The sequence below is a fragment of the Mustelus asterias genome, chromosome 12 (assembly GCF_964213995.1).
Source record: "Mustelus asterias chromosome 12, sMusAst1.hap1.1, whole genome shotgun sequence".
NCBI classification, from domain to species: domain Eukaryota; kingdom Metazoa; phylum Chordata; class Chondrichthyes; order Carcharhiniformes; family Triakidae; genus Mustelus; species Mustelus asterias.
Window position 1 is genome coordinate 1,216,458 of NC_135812.1, and position 23,447 is coordinate 1,239,904.

The 23,447-nt window shown below is 43.5% G+C and overlaps 1 protein-coding gene across 2 annotated transcripts in view; it reads left to right on the forward strand.

The window, feature by feature from the left end:
* Positions 1 to 23,447, forward strand: part of zswim7 (zinc finger, SWIM-type containing 7) — a 41,253-nt gene that overhangs the window by 8,032 nt on the left and 9,774 nt on the right. For both annotated transcript variants that reach the window (XM_078224523.1, XM_078224524.1), the window contains 2 exons: positions 3,756 to 3,777; positions 20,739 to 20,841. In XM_078224523.1, coding sequence (XP_078080649.1) covers positions 3,756 to 3,777; positions 20,739 to 20,841 — 125 coding nt within the window. The remainder of the gene's footprint in view (positions 1 to 3,755; positions 3,778 to 20,738; positions 20,842 to 23,447) is intronic.

The following is a 23,447-nucleotide window of genomic DNA, read 5'->3' on the forward strand; positions in this document are numbered from 1 at the left end:
TATCCCTCCATTCCCACTCCGTTCATGTGGCTATCTAGATAAGTCTTAAACGTTCCCAGTGTGTCCGCCTCCACCACCTTGCCCGGCAGCGCATTCCAGGCCCCCACCACCCTCTGTGTAAAATACGTCCTTCTGATATGTGTTAAACCTCCCCCCGCCCCTCACCTTGAACCTATGACCCCTCATGAACGTCACCACTGACCTGGGAAAAAGCTTCCCACCGTTCACCCTATCTATTCCCTTCATAATCTTATATGTTTCTATAAGATCTCCCCTCATTCTTCTAAATTCCCAGCGAGTATAGCCTCAGTCTCTCCTCATAAGGCAATACTCTCAACTCCGGAATCAACCTAGTGAATCTCCTCTGCACCCCCTCCAGTGCCAGTATAACCTTTCTCAAGTAAGGAAACCAAAACTGTACACAGTACTTCAGGTATGGCCTCACCAGCACCTTATACAGCTGCAACATAATCTCGCTGTTTTTAAACTCCATCCCTGCAATGAAGAACAAAATTCCATTTGCCTTCTTAATTACCTGCTGCACCTGCAAACCAACTCCTTGAGATTCCTGCACAAGGACACCCAGGTCCCTCTGCACAGCAGCATGCTGCATTTTTTTACCATTTAAATAATAGTCCATTTTGCTGTTTTCCGACCAAAATAGATGACCTCACATTTACCAACATTGTACTCCATCTGCCAGACTCTTGCCCACTCGCTTAGACTATATCCCTTTGCAGACTTTCAGCGTCCTCTGCGCAGTTTGCTCTGCTACTGTAGTCAGTTCAATGTAAGAATAGAAAATGACAAGAATACAAAGATCAGAGTTTGGGACTGGAAAAGGGTGATGTTCAGTGAGATAAGGAACCTTAGATAATTAACTGGTCAGAAAATACATCAAACAGATTGACAGATCAGCAGCAGGAGTTCAAATAGGAAATAGTGTAAAGTAAATATGTTACACAAACGTATAAAGAAAAGTGTACAGTTCTCTGGATAAGTAAATGTTAGAATGAAACTGGAAAAAGGGAAAGGTTGAGCTACAGGATGGTGGGGATTTGGAATTCACTGTCTGAAAGAGTGGGAGAGGCAGAAACCCTCGCAACATGAAAAAATACTGAAATGTGCATTTGAAATGCCGGAAGCTAACAAAGCGAGATGTAGGATTAGGCTAGTTGTCAGCCAGTATGGACACAATGGACTAAATGGGCCTGTTCCATGCTGTGGGAACTTCTCTAACAATACTGAAGATAGATGTGAGGAATGCAAAACATGCTGTGGGAAAGTGGAAAGGTAAATGAGAAGATGAACAAGTGACGTAGCAAAAAGACTAGCAGGAAATAGCGGGAAAAGCAAGATGGACTTTCATAAACAGATAAAAAGATTGTTGGAGGGTTGGAAGTTTCTGTGGGGAGGGGTTTCTGTGAGGTTGGGGGTTTCTGTGGGGTTGGGGGTTTCTGTGGGCCTGTGGGGTTGGGGGTTTCTGTGGGCCTGTGGGGTTGGGGGTTTCTGTGGGCCTGTGGGGTTGGGGGTTTCTGTGGGGTTGCGGGTTTCTGTGGGCCTGTGGGGTTGAGGGATTCTGTGGGCCTGTGGGGTTGGAGGTTTCTGTGGGCCTGTGGGGTTGGGGGATTCTGTGGGCCTGTGGGGTTGGAGGTTTCTGTGGGCCTGTGGGGTTGGAGGTTTCTGTGGGCCTGGAGGTTTCTGTGGGCCTGTGGGGAGGGGTTTCTGTGGGACTCGGCCTGGTCAATGTACCTGTCCCTGCTGGCAATCTCCTTGGTTACTAGAGAGGAAACCGGAATTGATTGTATTCACTCATCTCCAGTCCATAATTGAAGATGAAATTAAGAACTATTCAGAATTGCACAAGTTAATCATAGACGGCAGCAAATGAAGAATTGTTTGGATCACGAGGAGGGTCCAGTGTTGCGAAACTTGAGTTATGAGATGCTGGTGCTATTTTTATAAAGCAGAAAAATAAAATTTTATGGCGCTTCCCACGGCCTACAAGATGTCAAATTGTGAAAAGTGCCTCATTTGTTCTGGTGCCAGATTTATGAATTCAGTTTCACAATTTGCCATGGTGGGATTTGAACTTTCAACCCCTGGGTTAATTTTTTTTTAAATAGCCAGCAGATTAACTCGATGGGCCGAAGGGCCTCTTGTGCACTCTAGTACTCTGTGATTACCATATCCATCCATCACTGCCTTGACAGTTTTCTAACTCGTGTCAAATTCTTCACAACAGGGACCAGTTTTAATGTTTCTCCCCATTTTCCTCCCCTCTCCTCGACAAGGTGAATCACTCTGGGGTTGCAGTGTATCAGGAGTTAGCCGCGCTCTTTCCAGGATAGCCATTTGTCATGGTTTTAACCACAGAACCATCACAATCCAGTCTCAGCCAATAGTAATCAATTTCCCAGCAGTATTTATTGGGCCTGTGTAGCTGTGAGAACCCTGGCTGATCCCCCTTTTGAATCAGTGGCAGCCATGCCCACTTCCAGCAGCCACTGAGCAGACACCGGGAGTTCCTTCCTTAATAGGCCCTTCCTAACTCACAGACCACAATCAGTGAGGCAACAACACCTCCTCCACGATCACCCTCAACACTGGTGCCCCACAAGGCTGTGTTCTCAGCCCCCTGCTATACTCCTTATACACCTATGACTGTGTGGCCAAATTCCCCTCCAACTCGATTTTCAAGTTTGCTGATGACATCACCATAGTGGGTGGAATCTCAAACAATGACGAGACAGAGTACAGGAATGAGATAGAGAATCTGGTGAACTGGTGCGAGGACAATAGTTTCTCCCTCAATGTCAACAAAACAAAGAAGATTGTCATTGACTTCAGGAAGCGTAGTGGAGAACATGCCCCTGTCTACATTAACAGGGATGAAGTAGAAAGGGTCGCGAGCTTCAAGTTTTGAGGTGTCCAGATCACCAACAACCTATCCTGGTCCCCCCATGCTGACACTATAGTTAAGAAAGCCCACCAACGCCTCTACTTTCTCAGAAGACTAAGGAAATTTGGCATGTCAGGTACGACTCTCACCAACCTTTACAAATGCACCATAGAAAGCATTCTGTCTGGTCGTATCACAGCTTGGTATGGTTCCTGCTCTGCCCAAGACCACAAGAAACTACAAAAGGCCATGAATGTAGCCCAATCCATCACACAAACCAGCCTCCTATCCATTGACTCTGTCTACGCTTCCCGCTGCCTCGGCAAAGCAGCCGGCATAATTAAGGACCCCATGCACCCCTGACAGTCTCTCTTCCACCTTCTTCCATCGGAAAAAATATACAAAAGTCTGAGGTCATGTACCAACCAACTCAAGAATAACTTCTTCCCTGCTGCTGTCAAACTTTTGAATGGAGCTACCTTGCATTAAGTTGATCTTTCTCTACACCCTAGCTATGACTGTAGCACTCTACACTCTCTTGTTTCCTTGTCTCCGAACGGTATGCTCTGTATAGCGCGCAAGAAACAATACTTTTCACTGTATGTTAATACATGTGACAATAATAAATCAAATTTTAAAAATTAGTAGTAATTGCTGAACGGGATGAGTTGGGAGCCAGCAAGACTTGGTACATTTAGTGTCAGAGGCAGATAGACATTTTTTAGCACTGGTTAGCTTTCTATTTTGTACAGTTCATAGTGTCTGACTGAGAGTGTTGTTGTTAGGTTTGCTTTGAGAGGATATGTTTGCAAAATGGGCACTAATGAGCTTTCTTGTTTCTTGTTTTTTCCAGTGACAGATGAACTGCTTCTGGCGTGAGTACAAGTGGGAAGAGTTTCTCCATCTGTCCCCTGGCTCTGTAGTTAAGAAACCATTTGATAAATGTCTTATTTGATTCTGGGATAAGCTTGGATTGCATTATTGATATTGCTGTCAATGATGAATACTTTAAAATTAATATTTTATATATGGTTTATCAAAGTTTTCCGATTGTTTCAGGGTGTCTGTGTATATAAGCTGTCTGTGCAAATCGTCTTTCAATCCCCCATTTAATTTTGCCATGGCCATTAATCGACAACCGTGACTTGTTAAATACACAGTCTGCAATTCTTGATCTGAGTGATGTAGAAGTGACTGGACTGTTTAGCAACTCTCTAGGAGTTTGGATAAGGTGATGACTGGTCGTCAAATATTTTATCAAATGGTCTCAGTGTATCTGGTGAATAATGCAATCTCCATTCTACACCAGTATTTAGGAACACTAATATCTGAACTTTCAATAACCTCTCCTAGGTGGTAGCATTGTAGGTGTACCTACACCGAGATGCTGAGAGATTGTTTCTCTTGTGGGGTGTCTAGGACCAGAGAACCTAATCGTAGTTTAAGGCAGTGGTGAGGCATTTAGAAGAGGGATGATGAGGAATTTCTTCTGTCAGTGGGGAGTGAATCTGTGGTATTCTTTACCACAGAGGGCTGTAGAGACTGGGTCATTAAGTATTCCTGTTTAAAAAAGGAAGTAGACAAAAGGCGGGTAACTACAGGCCGGTTAGTTTAACGTCTGTAGTTGGGAAAATGCTGGAATCCTTCAATAAAGAAGAAATAGCAGGCCATCTGGATAAGAATGGTTCGATCAAGCAGACGCAGCATGGATTCATGAGAGGAAAGTTGTGTTTGACGAACTTACTGGATTTTTATGAAGATGTGACTAGTGCGGTTGACGGAGGGGAACCGGTGGATGCGGTGTTTTTGGATTTCCAAAAGGCATTCGATAAGGTGCCTCACAAAAGGTTGCTGCAGAAGATTGGGTCACACGGAGTTGGGGGTAGGGTGTTAGCGTGGATTGGCTATCCAACAGGAAGCAGAGAGTTGGAATAAATGGGTGCTTTTCTGGTTGGCAGATGGTGACTAGTGGCGTGCTGCAGGGATCGGTACTGGGGCCTCAACTGTTTACTATTTACATAGATGATCTGGAGGAGGGGACTGAGTGTAGGGTAACAAAGTTTGCTGACGACACGAAGATAAGTGGGAAAGTGAATTGCGTGGAGGAAGCGGAAGGTCTGCAGAGAGATTTGAATAGGCAGAGTGAGTGGGCGAGGATCTGGCAGATGGAGTATAACGTTGGCAAATGCGAGGTTATTCACTTTGGAAGAAATAATAGCAAATTGGATTATTATTTAAATGGAAAAAAATTACAACATGCTACTGTGCAAAGGGACCTGGGGGTCCTTGTGCATGAGTCGCAAAAACTCAGTCTGCAAGTACAACAGGTGATCAAGAAGGCAAATGGGATGTTGGCATTTATCGCGAGGGGGATAGAATATAAAAGCAGAGAAGTCTTGCTGCATCTGTACAAGGCACTGGTGAGGCCGCAGCTGGAATATTGTGTGCAGTTTTGGTCCCCTTATTTGCGAAAGGATATATTGGCCTTGGAGGGAGTGCAGAGAAGGTTCACCAGGTTGATTCCGGAGATGAGGGGTGTAGATTATGAGGAGAGATTGAGCAGATTAGGTTTGTACTCGTTAGAGTTTAGAAGGCTGAGGGGTGATCTTATAGAGGTATATAAGATAATGAAGGGGCTGGATAGGGTAGAAGTGGAGAGATTCTTTCCACTTAAAAAAGAAACCAGAACTAGAGGGCACAGCCTCAAAATAAAGGGGGGCCAGTTTAGGACAGAGTTGAGGAGGAACTTCTTCTCTCAGAGGGTGGTGAATCTCTGGAATTCTCTGCCCACTGAAGTGGTGGAGGCTACCTCGTTGAATATGTTTAAATCACGGATAGATGGATTCCTGATTGGTAAGGGAATTAAGGGTTATGGGGAGCAGGCGGGTAAGTGGAACTGATTCACTTCAGATCAGCCATGATCTTATTGAATGGCGGGGCAGGCTCGAGGGGCTAGATGGCCTACTCCTGCTCCTATTTCTTATGTTCTTATGTCTTCAAGGTTGAGATGCACAGATTTTTAATCAGTAAGGGAATCAAGGGTTATGGAGATAAGGCGGGAAACTGGAGTTAAGGATTATCATCTCAGGTCAGTCATGTTCTCATGAATGGTGGGCCAAATGGCTTATTCCTGGTCCTTTGTCTAATGGTCACCAGATGGACTGCAGCAATTCAAGTAGATTCCATCCTCTGAAGGACAATTTGGGATGAGCAACAAGTGCTGGTCCATCCAGTGATGCCACATCCCGGTGAAAATTTAAAGAAATGCTGCTCCTAGACTCCTGTCAGTTTCTGCACTTGCTTCACAGTCACAAGAAAAAAAAAGAATGGCCAGCCTTTCTAGTGCATCCCACCTATCAATTTTCACCTCATCCATTATCTCTACCATCTCTGCTTCTGATATTTTGTCAGTTTCCTCCTTCCTGGTAAACACTACAAAGTGCTAATTAAGTACTTTAGCTGTGCCACGTGCCTCTAAGCATAAAGGACCCAGTCTACCTCGTACTACCCACTTAATATTCAGATGCCGGTAGAAGATTCTTGGGTTCCCTTTTACATTAACTACCATTCTATTCTCATACTCTCTCTTAGTCAGTCTTACTTTTCTCTTCACTGCCATACAAATTGGCAAGAAAAAGCAATAGGCCTGAGGATTTGGAGCAGTTTAAAATTCAGAAAATGAGGACCAATGGATTGATTAAGAAGGGAAAAATAGAGTACGAGAGTAAGCAAGTGGGGAACATAAAAACTGGCTGTAAAAGTTTCTATATGTATGTCAAGAGAAAAAAATTGACAAAAATGAATGTCAGTCAGTCAGAAACGGGAGAATTCATAACGGAGAATAAAGAAATGGCCAAGGAATTAAATTTGTACTATGCTTCAGTCTTCACAAAGGAAGACATGAATAATGTACCAGAAATTCTGAGAGAAACAAGTTTTAGTGAGGAGCTGAAGGAAATCAGCATTAGTAGAGAAATGGTTTTGAGGAAATTGATGGGATTGAAGGTGGATAAATCTCCAGGTCCTGATAATCTTCATCCCAGAGTACTGAAGGAAGTGGCCCTGGAAATAGTGGATCCATTGGTGGTTATTTTCCAAAATTCTTCGGATTCTGGAATAGTTCCTACAGATTGGAGGGTAGTTAATGTAAGTCCGCTATTCAAAAAGGGAGGTAGAGAGAAACAGGCAACTATAGACCAGTGAGCCTAACGTCGGTACTGGGGAAGTTGCTAGAGTCTATTATCAAGGATTTCATAACTCAGCATTGGGAAGGCAGTGGTTTAATCAGACAAAGTCAGCATGGATTTACAAAAGGGAAATCATGCTTGATGAATCTATTGGAATTCTTTAAGGATGTAACCAGTAGAGTTGACCAAGGAGAACCAGTAGATGTGGTGTATTTAGACTTTCAGAAGGCTTTCGACAAGGTCTCACATAACAGACTACTATGTAAAGTTAAAGCACATGGGATTTCAGGTAATGTCTTGAGATGGATAGAAAGCTGGTTAGCAGATAAGGAGCAAAGAGTTGGCATAAATGGGTCTTTTTCTAATCAGCAGTCAGTGACTAGTGGAGTTCCGCAGGGATCTGTGCTCGGACCCCAACTGTTCACATTATATATTAATGATTTGGACGAGGGAACTAAATGTATTATCGCCAAATTTGCAGATGATATTAAGCTGGGTGGGAGGGTGAGCTGTGAGGAGGATGCAGAGATGCTTCAGCGTGATTTGGACAGGCTGAGTGTGTGGGCATCTGCATGGCAGATACAGTATAATGTAGATAAATGTGAGGTTATCCACTTTGGTAACAATAATAGGAAGATAAATTATTACTTGAATGGGTGTAAATTGAGAGAGGTGGGACCTTGGTGTCCTCATGCACCAGTCGCTGAAAGTAAGTGCGCAGGTACAGCAGGCAGTAAAGAAGGCAAATGGTATGTTGGCCTTCATAGCGAGAGGATTTGAGGATAGGGATGGGGATGTTTTACTGCAATTGTATCGGGCATTGGTGAGGCCACACCTGGAGTATTGTGTGCAGTTTTGGTGTCATTATCTGAGGAAGGATGTCCTTGCTACAGAGGGAGTACAGCGAAGCTTTACCAGGCTGATTCCTAGGATGGCAGGTCTGTCATATGAGGAGAGACTATGTCAAATAGGATTATATTTACTGGAGTTTGGAAGAGTGAGAGGGGATCTCATAGAAACCTTTAAAATTCTAACAGGGTTAGACAGGGTAGATTCAAAAAGAATGTTCCCAATGGTGGGGGAATCCAGAACTCGGGGTCATAGTTTGAGGATAAGGGGGTAAACCTTTTAGAACTGAAGTGAGGAGAAATGTTTTCACCCAGAGGGTGGTGAATGTGTGGAATTGATTATCACAGAAAGCAGTTGAGGCCAAAATGTCGTCTGATTTCAAAAATAAATTAGATATCGTTCTTGGGGCTACAGGGATCAAGGGATCTGGGAGGAAGGGGGATCAGGATATTGAATTTGATGATCAGCCATGATCATAATGAATGGCGGAACAGGCTCGAAGGGTGGAAGAGGCTCGAAGGGCCGAATGGCCTACTCCTTCTAGTTTCTATGTTTCTCCTCTCAATGTTTTGTATTTGGCCTGGTTCCCACTTCAACAATTCACCTGAGATGCATTATACACTTTGTTTCACTCATCGTATTTTTTTATCTCCCTTATCTTCCAAGGAGACGTGGTTTTAGTTGCCTGACTTTTTGTTCTTGTTGGACTTGAGCTGCCCTGTATGTGAAACATCATTAAAACTCACCCATTGGTCTGTTACAGTTGATTCTAATTTGTCTGGGCTGCATCCCCTCTTATCTCATTGAGGTTAACCCTCTTCCAATTCAGAAATCCTGCTTTAGATTGGATCTTGCTCTTCTCCATTACTGATCTGAACCTTTTTGATTTGATTTGATTCATTATTGTCACATGTATTAGTATACAGTATTGTTTCTTGCGCCCTATACAGACAAAGCTTCCCGTACATAGAGAGGGAAAGGAGAGAGTGCAGAATGTAGTGTTACAGTCATAGCTAGGGTGTAGAGAAAGACCAATTTAATGCAAGGTAGGTCCATTCAAAAGTCTGATAGCAGCAGGGAAGAAGCTGTTCTTGAGTCAGTTGATACGTGTCCTCAGACTTTTGTATCTTTTTCATGGCGGAAGAAGGTGGAAGATATAACTAGTAGAGTTGACAAGGGTAAGCCAGTCGATGTGGTATATTTGGACATTCAGAAAGCATTTGACAAAGTCCCGCATAAGAGATTTCCGTGCAAGATTAAAGGGCATGGGGTTGGGGGAAGTGTATTGAGATGGATAGAAAACTGGTTGGCAGAGAGGAAACAAAGAATAGGAATTAATGAGTGCTTTTAAATTGGCAGGCAGTAATTAGTGGGGTGCCACAGGGATCGGTGCTGGGACTCCAGCTATTCACAATATATAAATGATTTGGATGAGGGAACAAAATGTAACATCTCAAAGTTTGCAGGTGATACCAAGTTGGGTGGGAGGGTGAACTGTGACGAGGATGCAGAGATCCTTCAGAATGATCTGGACAGGTTGGGTGAGTGGCAGATGCAGTATGATTTGGATAAATGTGAGGTTATTCACTTTGGAAACAAAAACAAGGCGGCAGATTACTACCTGAATGGCTGTAAATTGGGAGAGGGGAGTGTGCAGCGGGACCTGGGTGTCCTTGTGCACCAGTCACTGAAGGTAAGCATGCAGGTGCAGCAGGCGGTAAAGAAGGTAAATGGCATGTTGGCCTTCATTGCGAGAGGTTTCGAGTACAGGAGCAGGGGTGTGTTGTTGCAATTATACAGGGCCTTGGTGAAGCCACACCGAGAGTATTGTGTGCAGTTTTATTCTCATTTTCTGAGGAAGGATGTTCTTGCTCTCGAGGGAGTGCAGCGAAGGTTTACCAGGCTGATTCCGGGGATGACGGGACTGATATATGAGGAGAGATTGACTAGGTTAGGATTGTTTTCACTGGAGTTCAGACGAATGAGGGGAGATCTCATAGAGACTTATAAAATTCTAACAGGACTGGACAGGGTAAATGCAGGGAGGATATTCCTGATGGGTGGGGGAGTCCAGAACCAGGGGTCACAGTCTGAGGATTCAGGGTAGACCATTTAGGACGGAGGTGAGGAGTCATTTCTTCACCCAAGAGTGGTGAGCCTGTGGAATTCATTACCACAGGAAGTAGTTGATGCCAAAACATTGAATTTATTCAAGAGGCGGCTGGATATAGCACTTGGGGCGAATGGGATCATAGGTTATGGGGAGAAAGCAGGATTAGGCTATTGAGTTGGACGATCAGCCATGATCGTAATGAATGGCGGAGCAGGCTCGAAGGGCCAAATGATCTCCTCCTGCTCCTATCTTCTATGTTTCTATGTTTCAAACCTCCCTAAACCATCTCCAATGCATGCATGCATATTTGAGATGTGGTCTCACCAATGCTCTGTATAACTGAAGCATAACATCCTAAATTTTGCATTCAATTCCACTTATAATAAAGGATAGTATTCCATTAGCCTTCTTAATTACTCGCTGTACCTGCATACAGACCTTTTGTGACTCATGCACTAGAACACCTCGATTCCTCCGCGTTTCAGAATTCTGCAGCCATTCTCTTTTTAGTTAACACACTGCTCTTTTATTCTTCCTGTCAAAATGAACAATTCCACAGACTCCATCGGCTAGAGTTTCGTCCACTCACTCAACCTATCGATATCTGTTTGTAACCTCTTGTCCTCTTCACAACACAGTATCCTACCTATCTTTGTGTCATCTTCAAATTTAGCTACCTTGCCTTCACTCCTTTCATCTAAGTCATTGATATAAATTGTAAACTCTTGAGGCCCCAGCACAGACCCCTGCAGGACATGCCAACAAGTTACTCCCTACACCATGAGCTTTTATTTTCTGCAATAACCTTTGATGTGGCACCTTATCAAATGCCTTGTCTGCCTTGTGAAAATCCAAGTACGGTATATCCACTAGTTCCCCTTTATCCACAGCACATGTGACTCCTTCAAAGAACCCCAATAAATTGGTTAAATGTGATTTCCCTTTCACAAAACCATGCTGATATTTCCTGATTACCTTGAGTTTTTCTCAGTGACCAACTTTTCCTCAATGATTGATTCTAACACCCACTCCGTGACAGAGGTCAAGCTAACTGACCTATAGTTTCCCAGATTCTGCCTCCCTCCTTTCTTGAACAGAGGGGTTATATTTGCTACTTTCCAATCTGATGGAATCTTTCCTGAATCTAGCAAATTTTGGAAAATTAACACCAACACATTTAATCCTCATTTGTCTCCTTCAAAACCCACAGGTGAATTCCATCGGGACTGAGTGACTTGTCAGCCGCCAGTTTGCTGACTACTGCTTCCCTAGTGATTGAAATTGCACCAAGTTCCTTCTACCTCCTCAGTCATGCTATTGCTGGAATTTCTTTGGACCTTCTGTAGTGAAGACAGAGGATACGTACCAAGTTGCTGAAAGAAATTGGGGGCGGGTAGAAGAAAGACTTGCCAATCATCAAATCTCCCCTAGATACAGGGAAGTTGGAGAGAAAAGTGGCAAATCTGACACCCTTATTCAAGGAGGAGTGTGACGACAACTCCAGTAACTACAGGCTAGTCAGTTTAATATCAGCGGTGAGTGATGTTTCAGAAATAATAGCGGGGATCAAATGTCCATATACATTTCATAGCCACAGGGGGGTGCTAAATTCTATGATTTTTAAAAGCTAGGCTGATTTTCAGACTTAGGAAGGAACCCAATCCGATATTCTTATGGCAGCACAGGTGCAATGTACAGAATCGTAACAGGATCATTGAAAGATTACTGCACAGAAAGAGGTCAGTGGAGTCCCCACTGGCTGACTGCAAGAGCAATTCCAATAGACCCATTCACCTGCCCTTTCTCCAAAAGCCTGTACGTTTTTATCTTCAGGTACTTGAGCGATTCCCTTTTGAAAGCCCAGTTGAACCTGCCACGTTCTCAGGCTGTACATTCCAGAACCAAAACACTTGTTGCATAATGTTTTTTGTGTCACATTTGGTTCTTTTGTTTGTCATCTTAAATTTATGACCTGGGTTCTCAACCCCTCTGTCTGAGGGGACAGTGTCTCTCTCTCTACTCCACCTGGACCCTTCATGATTTTGAATGATTCGATCAAATCTCCTTTAAACCATCCCTCCTCTTAGGAGAGTAACCCCTGCTTCGTCAATTTGACCTCATAACTGAAGTCCCTCATCCTTCAAACCATTCTTGCAAATCTTCTTGCACTCTCAGCATAGCCTTCACATTGTTCCAGAAGTGTTGCCCAGAACTGGACACCTTCCTCCAGAGAAGGCTGGACTGGCGTTTTATTCTATCTGCAAATTTCCCAATCGTGTCACTCACATTTAAGTCTAAATCATTAATGTAGACAACAAACAGCAAGGGGCCCAATACTGAGCCCTTAGAACATCACTGGAAACCCCTTTCCATTCACAAAAACATCCATTGGCCATTACTCTTTGTTTCCTGTCACTTATGGGGAGGCCTAGTGGTACTGTCAGTAGACTATTAATCCAGAAATTCACCTAATGTTCTGGGGACCCGGGTTCAAATTCCGCCACGGCAGATGGTGGAATTTGAATTCAATAAAAAATATCTGGAATTAAGAATCTACTGATGACCATGAAACCGTTGTCGATTGTCGGAAAAACCCATCTGGTTCACTAATGTCCTTGAGGGAAAAGAAATCTGCTGTCCTTACCTGGTCTGGCCTACAATGTGGTTGACTCTCAACTGCCCTCAGGCAATCAGGGATGGGCAATAAATGCTGGCCAGCCAGCGATGCCCATGTCCCATGAATGAATAAAAATAAATTGAGCATAGGATAGCTAATGTGGTCCCGTTATTTAAGAAGGGTAGGAAGGATAACCCAGGAAATTATAGGCCGGTGAGCTTGACGTCCGTGGTAGGGAAGTTGTTGGAGAGGATTCTTAGAGATAGGATGTATGCGCATTTAGAAAGGAATAAACTCATTAACGATAGTCAGCATGGTTTTGTGAGAGGGAGGTCATGCCTCACTAACCTGGTGGAGTTTTTTGAAGAAGTGACTAGAATGGTTGACGAGGGAAGGGCCGTGGATGTCGTGTATATGGACTTTAGGAAAGCGTTTGACAAAGTACCTCATGGTAGGTTGGTGCAAAAGGTTGGATTTCATGGGATAAAGGGGGAGGTGGCTAGATGGGCGGAGAACTAGCTTAGTCACAGAAGACAGAGGGTGGTAGCGGAAGGGTCTTTTTCCGGCTGGAGGCCTAGTGATGTTCCGCAGGGCTCTGTATTGAGACCTCTGCTGTTTGTGATTTATATAAACGATCTGGAAGAAGGTGTAACTGGGGTGATCAGTAAGTTTGCAGACGACACGAAATTGGCTGGACTTGCAGATAGTGAGGAACATTGTCAGAGGCTACAGATGGATATAGATAGGCTGGAAATTTGGGCAAAGAAATGGCAGATGGAGTTCAATCCAGATCAATGCGAAGTGATGCATTTTGGTAGAAATAAGGTAGGGAGGAGCTATACGATAAATGGCAGAACCATAAAGGGTGTAGATACGCAGAGGGACCTGGGTGTGCAAGTCCACAGATCCTTGAAGGTGACGTCACAGGTGGAGAAGGTGGTGAAGAAGGCATATGGCATGCTTGTCTTTATAGGATGGGGCATAGAGTATAAAAGTTGGGGTCTGATGTTGCGGTTGTATGCGGTTCGGCCGCATTTGGAATACTGCGTCCAGTTCTGGTCGCCACACTACCAGAAGGACGTGGAGGCTTTAGAGAGAGTGCAGAGGAGGTATACCAGGATGTTGCCTGGTATGGAAGGGCTTAGTTATGAGGAGAGATTGGGTAAACTGGGGTTGTTCTCCCTGGAAAGACGGAGGATGAGGGGTGACCTAATAGAGGTGTATAAAATTATGAAAGGCATAGATAGGGTGAACGGTGGGAAGCTTTTTCCCAGGTCGGTGGTGACGTTCATGAGGGGTCAGAGGTTCAAGGTGAGCGGGGGGGGGGGGGGGGGGGGGGTTTAACACAGATACCTAAAGGACATATTTTACACAGAGGGTGGTGGGGGCCTGGAATGCGCTGCCAGGCAAGGTGGTGGAGGCGGGCACACTGAGAACGTTTAAGACTTATCTAGATAGCCACATGAACGGAGTGGGAATGGAGGGATACAAAAGAATGGTCTAGTTTGGACCAGGGAGTGGCGCGGGCTTGGAGGGCCGAAGGGCCTGTTCCTGTGCTGTATTGTTCTTTGTTTTTTGTATCCTCCCATGGAATTAAATTTTTCTCACCAGTCTGCTATGTGAGACCTTGTCAAAGGCCTTACTGAAATCCATGTAAACAACATCCACTGCACTACCCTCCTCAATCCTCCCAGTTACTTCCTTAAAAAATTATATTAAGTTAGTAAGACTAGATCTTTCATGTACAAAACTACACTGACTATCCCTGACCAATCCATGCCTTTCTGTGGAAGTTTACCTTGTCTCTCAGCATTGTTTCCAATAATTTTCCCACCACTGAACTCAGACTGACTGGCCTGTAGTTTTCTGGCCTATCCCTCACAGCCTTTCTAAATAATGGTACAAAGTCCTTAGACCTTCAGTCCTCTGGGCCCTTGCCTGTATCAAGTTAGGATTGGAAAATGATCCTCAGAGTATCTGCTATTTCTTCCCTGGTTTCCTTCAACAGCCTAGGATACAACCCATCTGGCCCTGGTGATTTATCCACCTTCAAGGATGTAATTCCCTCCAGTACTTCCTCTCCCACTTCGCTTATTGTATCTAATATTTCACACTCCTCCTCTTTAACTGGAATGCCTGAATCATCTCCTTCCCTTGTGAAGACAAGTACTCATTGAGAACCATGCCCACATCACCTGCGTCAATGGGAGGCAGTGGCATAATGGTATTGTCACTGGACTAGTAATCCAGAGACCCAGGGTAATGCTCTGGGAACCCAGGTTCGAATCCCACCACGGCAAATGGTGAAATTTGAATTCAGTCAAAATCTGGAATTAAAAGTCAAATGATGATCATGAAACCATTGTTGATCGTTGTAAAAACTCATCTGGTTTAATAATGTCCTTTAGGGAAGGAAATCTGCTGCCCTAACCTACAAAATGTACCTATGTACTCTATGAACAGCATGTTTTGTCCGTTTAGTGCGCAAGAAACAATACTTCTCACTGTATCCCAATACATGTGACGATAATAAATCAAATTATAGAGTAAAGAGGGGAAAAGGAAAAGAAGGGGTGCAGAATGTAGTGTTACAGTCATAGCAAGGGTGTAGAGAAAGATCAGCTTAATGCAAGGTAAGTCCATTCAAAAGTCTGATGGCCACAGGGAAGAAGCTGTTCTTGAGGCGGTTGATCTCAGACTTTTGTATCTTGCCCTATCTGCCTCTTGAAACCATTGAACATTTCAGACTCCACCGCGCGATGGGGCAGCGAGTTCCACAAATTCACCACCCTCTGCGAGAAGTCGTTCCTCCTCATCTCAACCTATAGAGTGGCACAGTGGTTAGCACTGCTCCCTCACAGCGCCAGGGACCCAGGTTCAATTCCAGCCTCAGGTCACTGTCTGTGTGGAGTTTGCACATTCTCCCCGTGTCTGCGTGGGTTTCCTCCGGATGCTCCGGTTTCCTTCCACAGTCCAAAGTTGTGTGGGTTAGGTTGATTGGCCATGATAAATTGACCCTTAGTGTCAGGGGAATTAGCAGGATAAATGTGTGGGGGAATGGGACCTGGGTGGGATTGTGGTCGGTACAGACTCGATGGGCCGAATGGCCTCCTTCTGCACTATAGGGATTCTATGATTCTATACCTGTGACCGCTTGTCTGAGATTGCCCCATAAGAGGAAACATTTGGTCTACATTTACTTTATCAATCCATTTTAAAATGTTATCTCCCTCGATCAGATCCCCTCTCGTCCTTCTAAACTCCAGCGAGTACAAACCCAAACTGTTTAATCTCTCCTTATACGTCAACCCCTCATTCCCAGAATCAATCTGATGAACCTCCTCTGAACTGCCTCCAATGCCACCACATCCTTCCTCAAATAAGGAGACCAAAACTGGACACAATACTTCAGATCTGGTCTCATCACCATTTTTCTGCTTTTATACTCCATTCTTTTGCAATAAACGCCAACATCCCATTTGGTATTTTTATTACGTGCTGCACCTGATACCGACTTTCTGTGATTCATGAACACAGACACCCAGATCCCTCTGCCCGGACGCATTTTGAATCTGCTTTCCAATTAGGTAATAATTTGCCTTTCTATTTTTTCTGTTGAAATGGAAAACACCCATTTATCCTGACCGTCATTTTTTTTGGTACAGAGATGATGGTTGTCTTCTTGAAGCAGGTAGGAACCTCAGATCGGAGTAGGGACAGCATTTATTGCCTATCCCTAGTTGCTCTTCAGAAGGTGGTGGTGAGCTGCCTTCTTGAGTTGCTGCAGTCCCTGAGGTGTAGGTACACCCACAGTGCTGTTAGGGAGGGAGTTCCAGGATTTTGACCCAGCAACAGTGAAGGAACGGCAATATATTTCCAAGCCAGGAGGATGAGTGACATTGGAGTGGAATCTCCAGGTGGTGATGTTCCCACATATCTGCTGATCTTGTCCTTTTAGTTGGTGGCAGTCATGGGTTTGAAAGGTGTTGCCTGAGGAGTCTTGGTGCAGTTCATCTTGTAGATGTTGCGCATGGCTGCCACGGTTTGTCGCTGTTGAAGGAATTGAATGTCTGTGGAAGGGGTAACAATCAAGCAGGCTGCTTTGTCCTGGATGGTGCCGAACATCTTGAGTGTAGTTACATTGCTGTGCCTACGCTGTTGCTGGGTCAAAATCCTGGAACTCCATCCGTAGCAGCACTGTGGATGTACCTACACTGCATGGTTGGCAATGGTTTAAGGAAGCAGCTCACCATCACCTTCTCCAGGACAATTTGGGATGGGTAATAAATTTGCGCCTAGCCAGCATTTTGTGTAAGAATTTTTAAGAATTAAATTTTTTGAAACTAAAGCCAGTGATAAAACATTTATAAAACACTAATAATAACTTTTATTTATCCAAATACTGTTTCTTCCATGTTTCTACTCCCAAAAGTACTGTACAATTATTCCAGTGACACGAGAGACTGACACCTCGTGTTCCTGAACATTTGATTGCAGACAGGAGGTCATAGTGTAGAATATTTATTATAATATTTATAGTGTAGAATATTTATTATAGTATAGAATATTTATTATATTTATTATAGTGTAGACTATTTATTATATTTATTATAGTGTAGACTATTTCTTTTACACCCTTCATTTGAAATTTGTTCCTGTTATATTTTGAGCAACAATTCTGCCAAGGCATGGCATCTCTCTGACAAGCATCAAGCGCATCACGGTCAATGTTCACACTGGCTTGGTACTTTGATTTTCTTGTTTAGCAATGTTAGTTGGTTGTGCAAAGCAGAACCAATGCTTTGGGCTGCAGGGGAAGCAGTGCTGTATGCACCATAGCCACCATGATACTCTGTGTCACGTCCAGTTTCCAGCAGGGCATACTGAAAGGCAATCCCGAGTGGGAATCCTGGCCGACTTCACACAGGTTGGAGAAACTCATACTGATATCCAATTCACAAGGACATTCCTGACTTAGTGTCACATTGGGTTAGTGCATTAATCCAGCAATTCATCAGTGGAACTTCTAAATTCACTACATATCTCCGTGTATTACACAATATATATCTCAATTCAGGAATTCCAGATCAGGCGATGGATTGTCAAGCATTACTTTGGTTAAACTGTCACAACAAATCTTTGAATTGTGTTAATAAAATCATGCAAAAATCACATCTAATCTACACACATGGATACACAACCATCTATGAACGTAACCCAATTCAAAGCTATTTGTATAGATGCGCCATCAAGCTGTGAGCTCCTATACCACATCTGGGAATTGCTTGTGTCAGTAGTTACACATTATCTTTGTTCTTTACATGAGAACTAGTAGGAGCCGGAGTCTGCAGTTTAGCCCCTGGAGCCTGATGCCTTTACAAATATTTGATATATAGTTGACTGTTTAACAGTGACCCCTCAATGTCGGTCCAAACTCAGTGAGAGCTGTTTGTGTTAATTACTCAGATACCAGCAGAAGAGAAGTCCCCGGGAAGGGAGATTGCTTAATCTGGGATTGGATTGAAAAAATATAACAGTAAATGTAACAGCACAACATAAGTGTAAGAGGAGCCAGACTTCAGGCATATGGAAACTAAAACGGATTCACAGATAAAAGACGGATGTTTGTTTGGCGCGATCTCCAAGCTGAGCTTTTCTCACGAGGATAAATTCTGAGAGTTCCCTCAGATTCTTGAAACAAAAAAGTTAAACAGCAATAAAACAATCAACAGATGACTAATTTTAAATTGCGGAAACAGTTGGTGGTGAGTTGAATGAATAAAGAAGGTGAAAGTGCACGTTTCCTCCTGAGGAATGATTAATAAAAGCAGACACATTTAAAAATGACTTGGACGTACACTTAAAGTGCTGTAACTTACAGAGCTACAGACCAAGAGCTGGGAGGTGGATTAACACTGGACAGCACTTTGCCAGCTGGCAGCAACATGATGGGCCAAAGTGGCCTCATTTTGTGCCTTGAATTTGCTATGTTAAAAGCACGTTTTATGGGGGATACAACAAATCCGTCTTCATTTTTATAAACAAAGATGGGGGTTTTGATAAGCGGAGAGGAGTAAATGTAGCCTGGGGAGGATGTCAGGGAAGGGTTTGTCTTTGCATTTCCAAAATAACAGCTTTACTAAAGTTGTTTTTGGTGATTTGAGAACGATCAGAGAAAAATATTTGTTTTCAAAACAGACATTTCTGTCAAAGTGGAGGGATGGAGACACAGTGCATTCAATTATATCATAGAATACCTATAGTACAGAAGGAGGACATTCAGCCCATCGCGTCTGCACTCACTCTCTGATAGAGCATCTTATCCTATCCCCATAACTCCACGTGTTTACGCCACTAATCCCCTAACCCACACATCTTGGGAACTGAGGGACAATTAATCATGCCCAATCCACAAGATCACGAGATAGAACACTACAGCGCAGTACAGGCCCTTCGGCCCTCGATGTTGCGCCGACCAGTGAAACCAATCTAAAGCCCATCTAACCTACACAATTCCAATATCATCCATATGTTTATCCAATGATCATTTAAATGCCCTTAATGTTGGCGAGCCCACTACTGCTGCAGGCAGGGTATTCCACACCCTTACTACTCTCTGAGTGAAGAACCTACCTCTGACATCTGTCCTATATCTGTCACCCCTCAATTTAAAGCTATGTCCCCTCGTGCTAGCTTACACCATCTGAGGAAAAAGGCTCTCACTATCCACCCTGTCTAATCCTCTGATCATCTTATATGCCTCTATTAAGTCACCTCTTAACCTTCTTCTCTCTAATGAAAACAACTCAAGTCCCTCAGCCTTTCCTCATAGGACCTTCCCACCATACCAGGCAACATCCTAGTAAATCTTCTCTGCACCCTTTCCAATGCTTCCACATCCTTCCTATAATGCGGCGACCAGAACTGTACGCAATACTCCAAGTGTGGCCGCACCAGAGTTTTGTACAGCTGCAACATGACCTCCTGGCTCCGAAACTCAATCCCTCTACCAATATAAGCTAACACTCCGTACGCCTTCTTAACAACCCTATCAACCTGGGTGCCAACTTTCAGGGATCTATGCACATGGACACTGAGATCTCTCTGTTCATCCACACTACGAAGTATAAAGTACCAAGGATATTACAAAAGGTCGTGAACATAGCCCAGTCCATCACACAAACCAGCCTCCCATCCATTGACTCTGTCCGCACTTCCCGCTGCCTTGGAAAGCCAGCCAGAAATCAAGGACCCCACGCACCCCGGACATTCTCTCTTTCACCTTCTTCCATTGGGAAAAAGATACAAAAGTCTGAGGTCACGCACCAACTGACTCAAGAACAGCTTCTTCCCTGCTGCTGTCAGACTTTAGAACGGGCCTACCTTATGTTCAGCTGATCTTTCTCTACACCCCAGTTATGACTATAACACTACATTCTGCACCCTCTCCTTTACTTCTCTATGTTCTCAATGAATGGTATGCTTTGCCTATATAGCGCACAAAAAAACAATACTTTTCACTGCATCCCAATACATATGACAATAATAAATCAAATCAAATGTGGGAGGAAACTGGAACACCTGGAGGAAACCCATGCAGATATAGTGAGAACATGCAAACTCCACACAGTCACCCAAGAGCAGAATTGACCCAGGTTCCTGACACGGTGAGGCAGCAGTGCTAACCATTGTGCCACTCTGTTGCTCCTGTGCCACCATGCCTCCCTATTCTGGGACTCATGACTTCACATTTGCATATGGGGATCTATACCCTGTAACTATGTTTTGATGGATTTCTGCTCATCTGCTTGCTTCACGAAGGTACAATGTGCAGGAGTCCACCTGCTCAACGCTTGTTAATGCGTTTAGCTCCTTTTTAACACACTTGTTTTAAGAACAGGTTTCTTTAAAATGGACAAACTTTTCCTAATGTAGTGAAGTGTTGATGTTTCAACTTAGAGACTGGATATTTTTTGGGATATTGTTGGGTTCCTGTTACCTCCTGCATTGTGATCAACCTGTAGGCAATATAAAGGCTTCTACTAGACTTAAATGTTGTTTCTTCTCTAGATTAAAGTTTGTCTTTGGCCCAGCTGCCCTGAATGCCTTGGAGTTGGTGGATCAGCGTTCAGTTACACTCGTTCACTCCCCCAGTGGACGATCGCTGTACCAGGTGTAGTGTTTTCTCATTGGAAATTATTTAATTTTACTGAGTATGGCTATTCTAGTTCCCTTGGCCCGGTACCGCACAAGGCAATGTGTTTCCCCATTAACTGCACATCTAGCTTTCAACTCCAATTTGTGCTACATTAGCCCAACAGTGACAGCAATGACAGCCAGCTGGAATGTGCCCGAGATAACCTCAGCATTGGGCTCCCCCACACACACAATAACCTATTTAACACCCTGTAGGAGGAAGAAAGACTCTGTGCCAGTCAATGGGACATTTTCTCTGTACATTTGACTGTGTCTGCTGATATATATTAAGACTCTTGCAACCTTAATGAAACATCAGTTGTATCCAACTGGACTATTATACCCAGTGCTGCATCACAATTTTGGTTCATGTCAAGGCCTTATAGAGGGTGCAGATGAGATTTGTTGGTACCAAGGATAAAGAACATCGGTTATCTGCAGAGACTAATGAAACTGCATTTGTTCAAACTTTTAGGGAAAATTAATCACAGTGCTATAAAGTTTAGGATACCCATGGAAAATGACAAAGAGCAATCTAAAGTAAAAATATCAGACTGGAGGAGGGCCCAGTTCAGCGGAGTGAGATCTACTCTAGGTAAACTAGAGTCAAAGATTGGCAGCCTAAACTGTATCCGAACAATGGCTCTCTTTAACAAAGAGATGGTGCAGGTACGTTTGAGATAGATTCCCAGCTGGAGCTCTCTGTATGAGAAAAGAGATAGAAAGTAAGGTGAAGCAGGAAAATGGGGAATTTGAGAGATATCAGATTGATAATACAAGTGCGAATCAGGCTGAATATCGAAAGTTCAGAAAAAAAGTGAGAAAGGAAATCATAGAGGCAAAGGGAGACTATGAGAAGAGATTGTCAGCCAACATAAAAGAAAATCCAAAATTCTTCTCGACATATTTTTAAAAAGGTAGTAAGAGGAGAGGTGGGGCAGATTAGGCCAAAAAGGGGATCTACTCATGAAGGCAGAGGTACAAATGAGCCTGTGTGTTTACCAAGGCAGGCACTTGAGTGCAACCAACACTGGGAGTGCTGCACTGTCAGAGGAGCTGTCTTTTGAATGATGGTTGTAAGAAAAGTTACATAAAAGCATGTCTGTCCTTACCCAGAGACAAGATGCTGCCCATTTATATTAAAAGAGGAGGTGGTTGCGACACTGGAGGGGCTAAAAATTGACAAACAGACATTACAAGGCTGGCTGTACCTAAAAGTTGACAAATCACCAGGATCTGATGGGATGTATCTGATGGTGCCAAGGGAAATAAATCTGGAAATTCTGAAGGATTGGGCATAATCTTCCAATCCTCCTGAGATACTGCCTGAGGATTGGAGAATTCAAAATATTGCACCCTTGTTCAAAAAATGCTTTTTGATATCAATTAATGACCTGGACCTGGGTGTACATGGGAACAATTTCTATCTACCATATCCAGGGTCCTCTTGTTTTTGAATACCTCTAGCCACTCTCCTCCCAACCTTCTCTTTTCTAGGGAAAACAGTCCTACCTTCCCCAATCTATCAATGTAACTGAGGTTCCTCATCTCAGGAACCATTCTCGTGAATCTTTTCTGCACTCTTTCTAACTCCTTCACATCCTTCCTAAAATGTGGCGCCCAGAACCTGATACAATGCATCATTTGAGGCCAAACTTTCTTATCTGTGCCTCTATAAATAAAGCCGAGGATGCTGTATGCTTTATTAACTGCTCCCCCAATTTGTGCTGCTATCTTCAATGATTTATGTACAGACACCCAGGTCTCTCTCCTCGTGAAGACCTTTTAGAATTGTACCCTTTATTTTGTATTGTCTCTCTGCATTTTTCTACCAAAATGAATCACTTCACACTTCTGTACATTCTGTACAATTAGCTAAAATGGGAAAGATTGCAGTGATATTTGGAAAGGGTGAGCGAATGTGACTAATTGGATTGGTCTTTCAGGGAGCCATTTTATTGGCTGAATTTCTATTTCATCATTTGATGATTCTGATTTTCCCCTTAAGTCACATTGTGAGAAACTCACTCACAATTAACTTGGTTTAATCTGTAATTTCCCAGTGAGTAATGAAACACCCTGAAATTTCCAAACTTCAAACATTTAACACTTGACTCATCTCACAAATTGGCTCGAGGTCTGATTTTGTAGATGTAGGTTGTGGGGAATGTAAAAGAGGAGGTGGTGTCAGAATATTGATGAAGGAGTCAGTTCCTGCAGTGAGATGGGATGAAATATTTGCAGGCTTCTCAATTGAGGCTATATGGGTGCAACTTAAAAACATAAAGAGCGCCATCATGTTTCTGGGAGTGAATTAAAGGCCCCCAAACAGTCAGGGAAAGATAGATGGGCAGATATGTAGACAATTCTCAGAAGTGTAGAAATAATAGGGTAATTATAGTTGGGGATTTCAACTTCCCCAACATTAACAGGGGTAAGCAAAGTGTAAAGGCTTAGAGGGAGTGGAATTCTTAAAGTGCATCCAGGAGAGCTTTTTGAGCTAGCAGTATAAAGTCCGAGAAGACAGGGGCAGTACTGGACCCAATTTTAGGAAATGAAGTCGGTCAGGTAGCAGAAATGTTT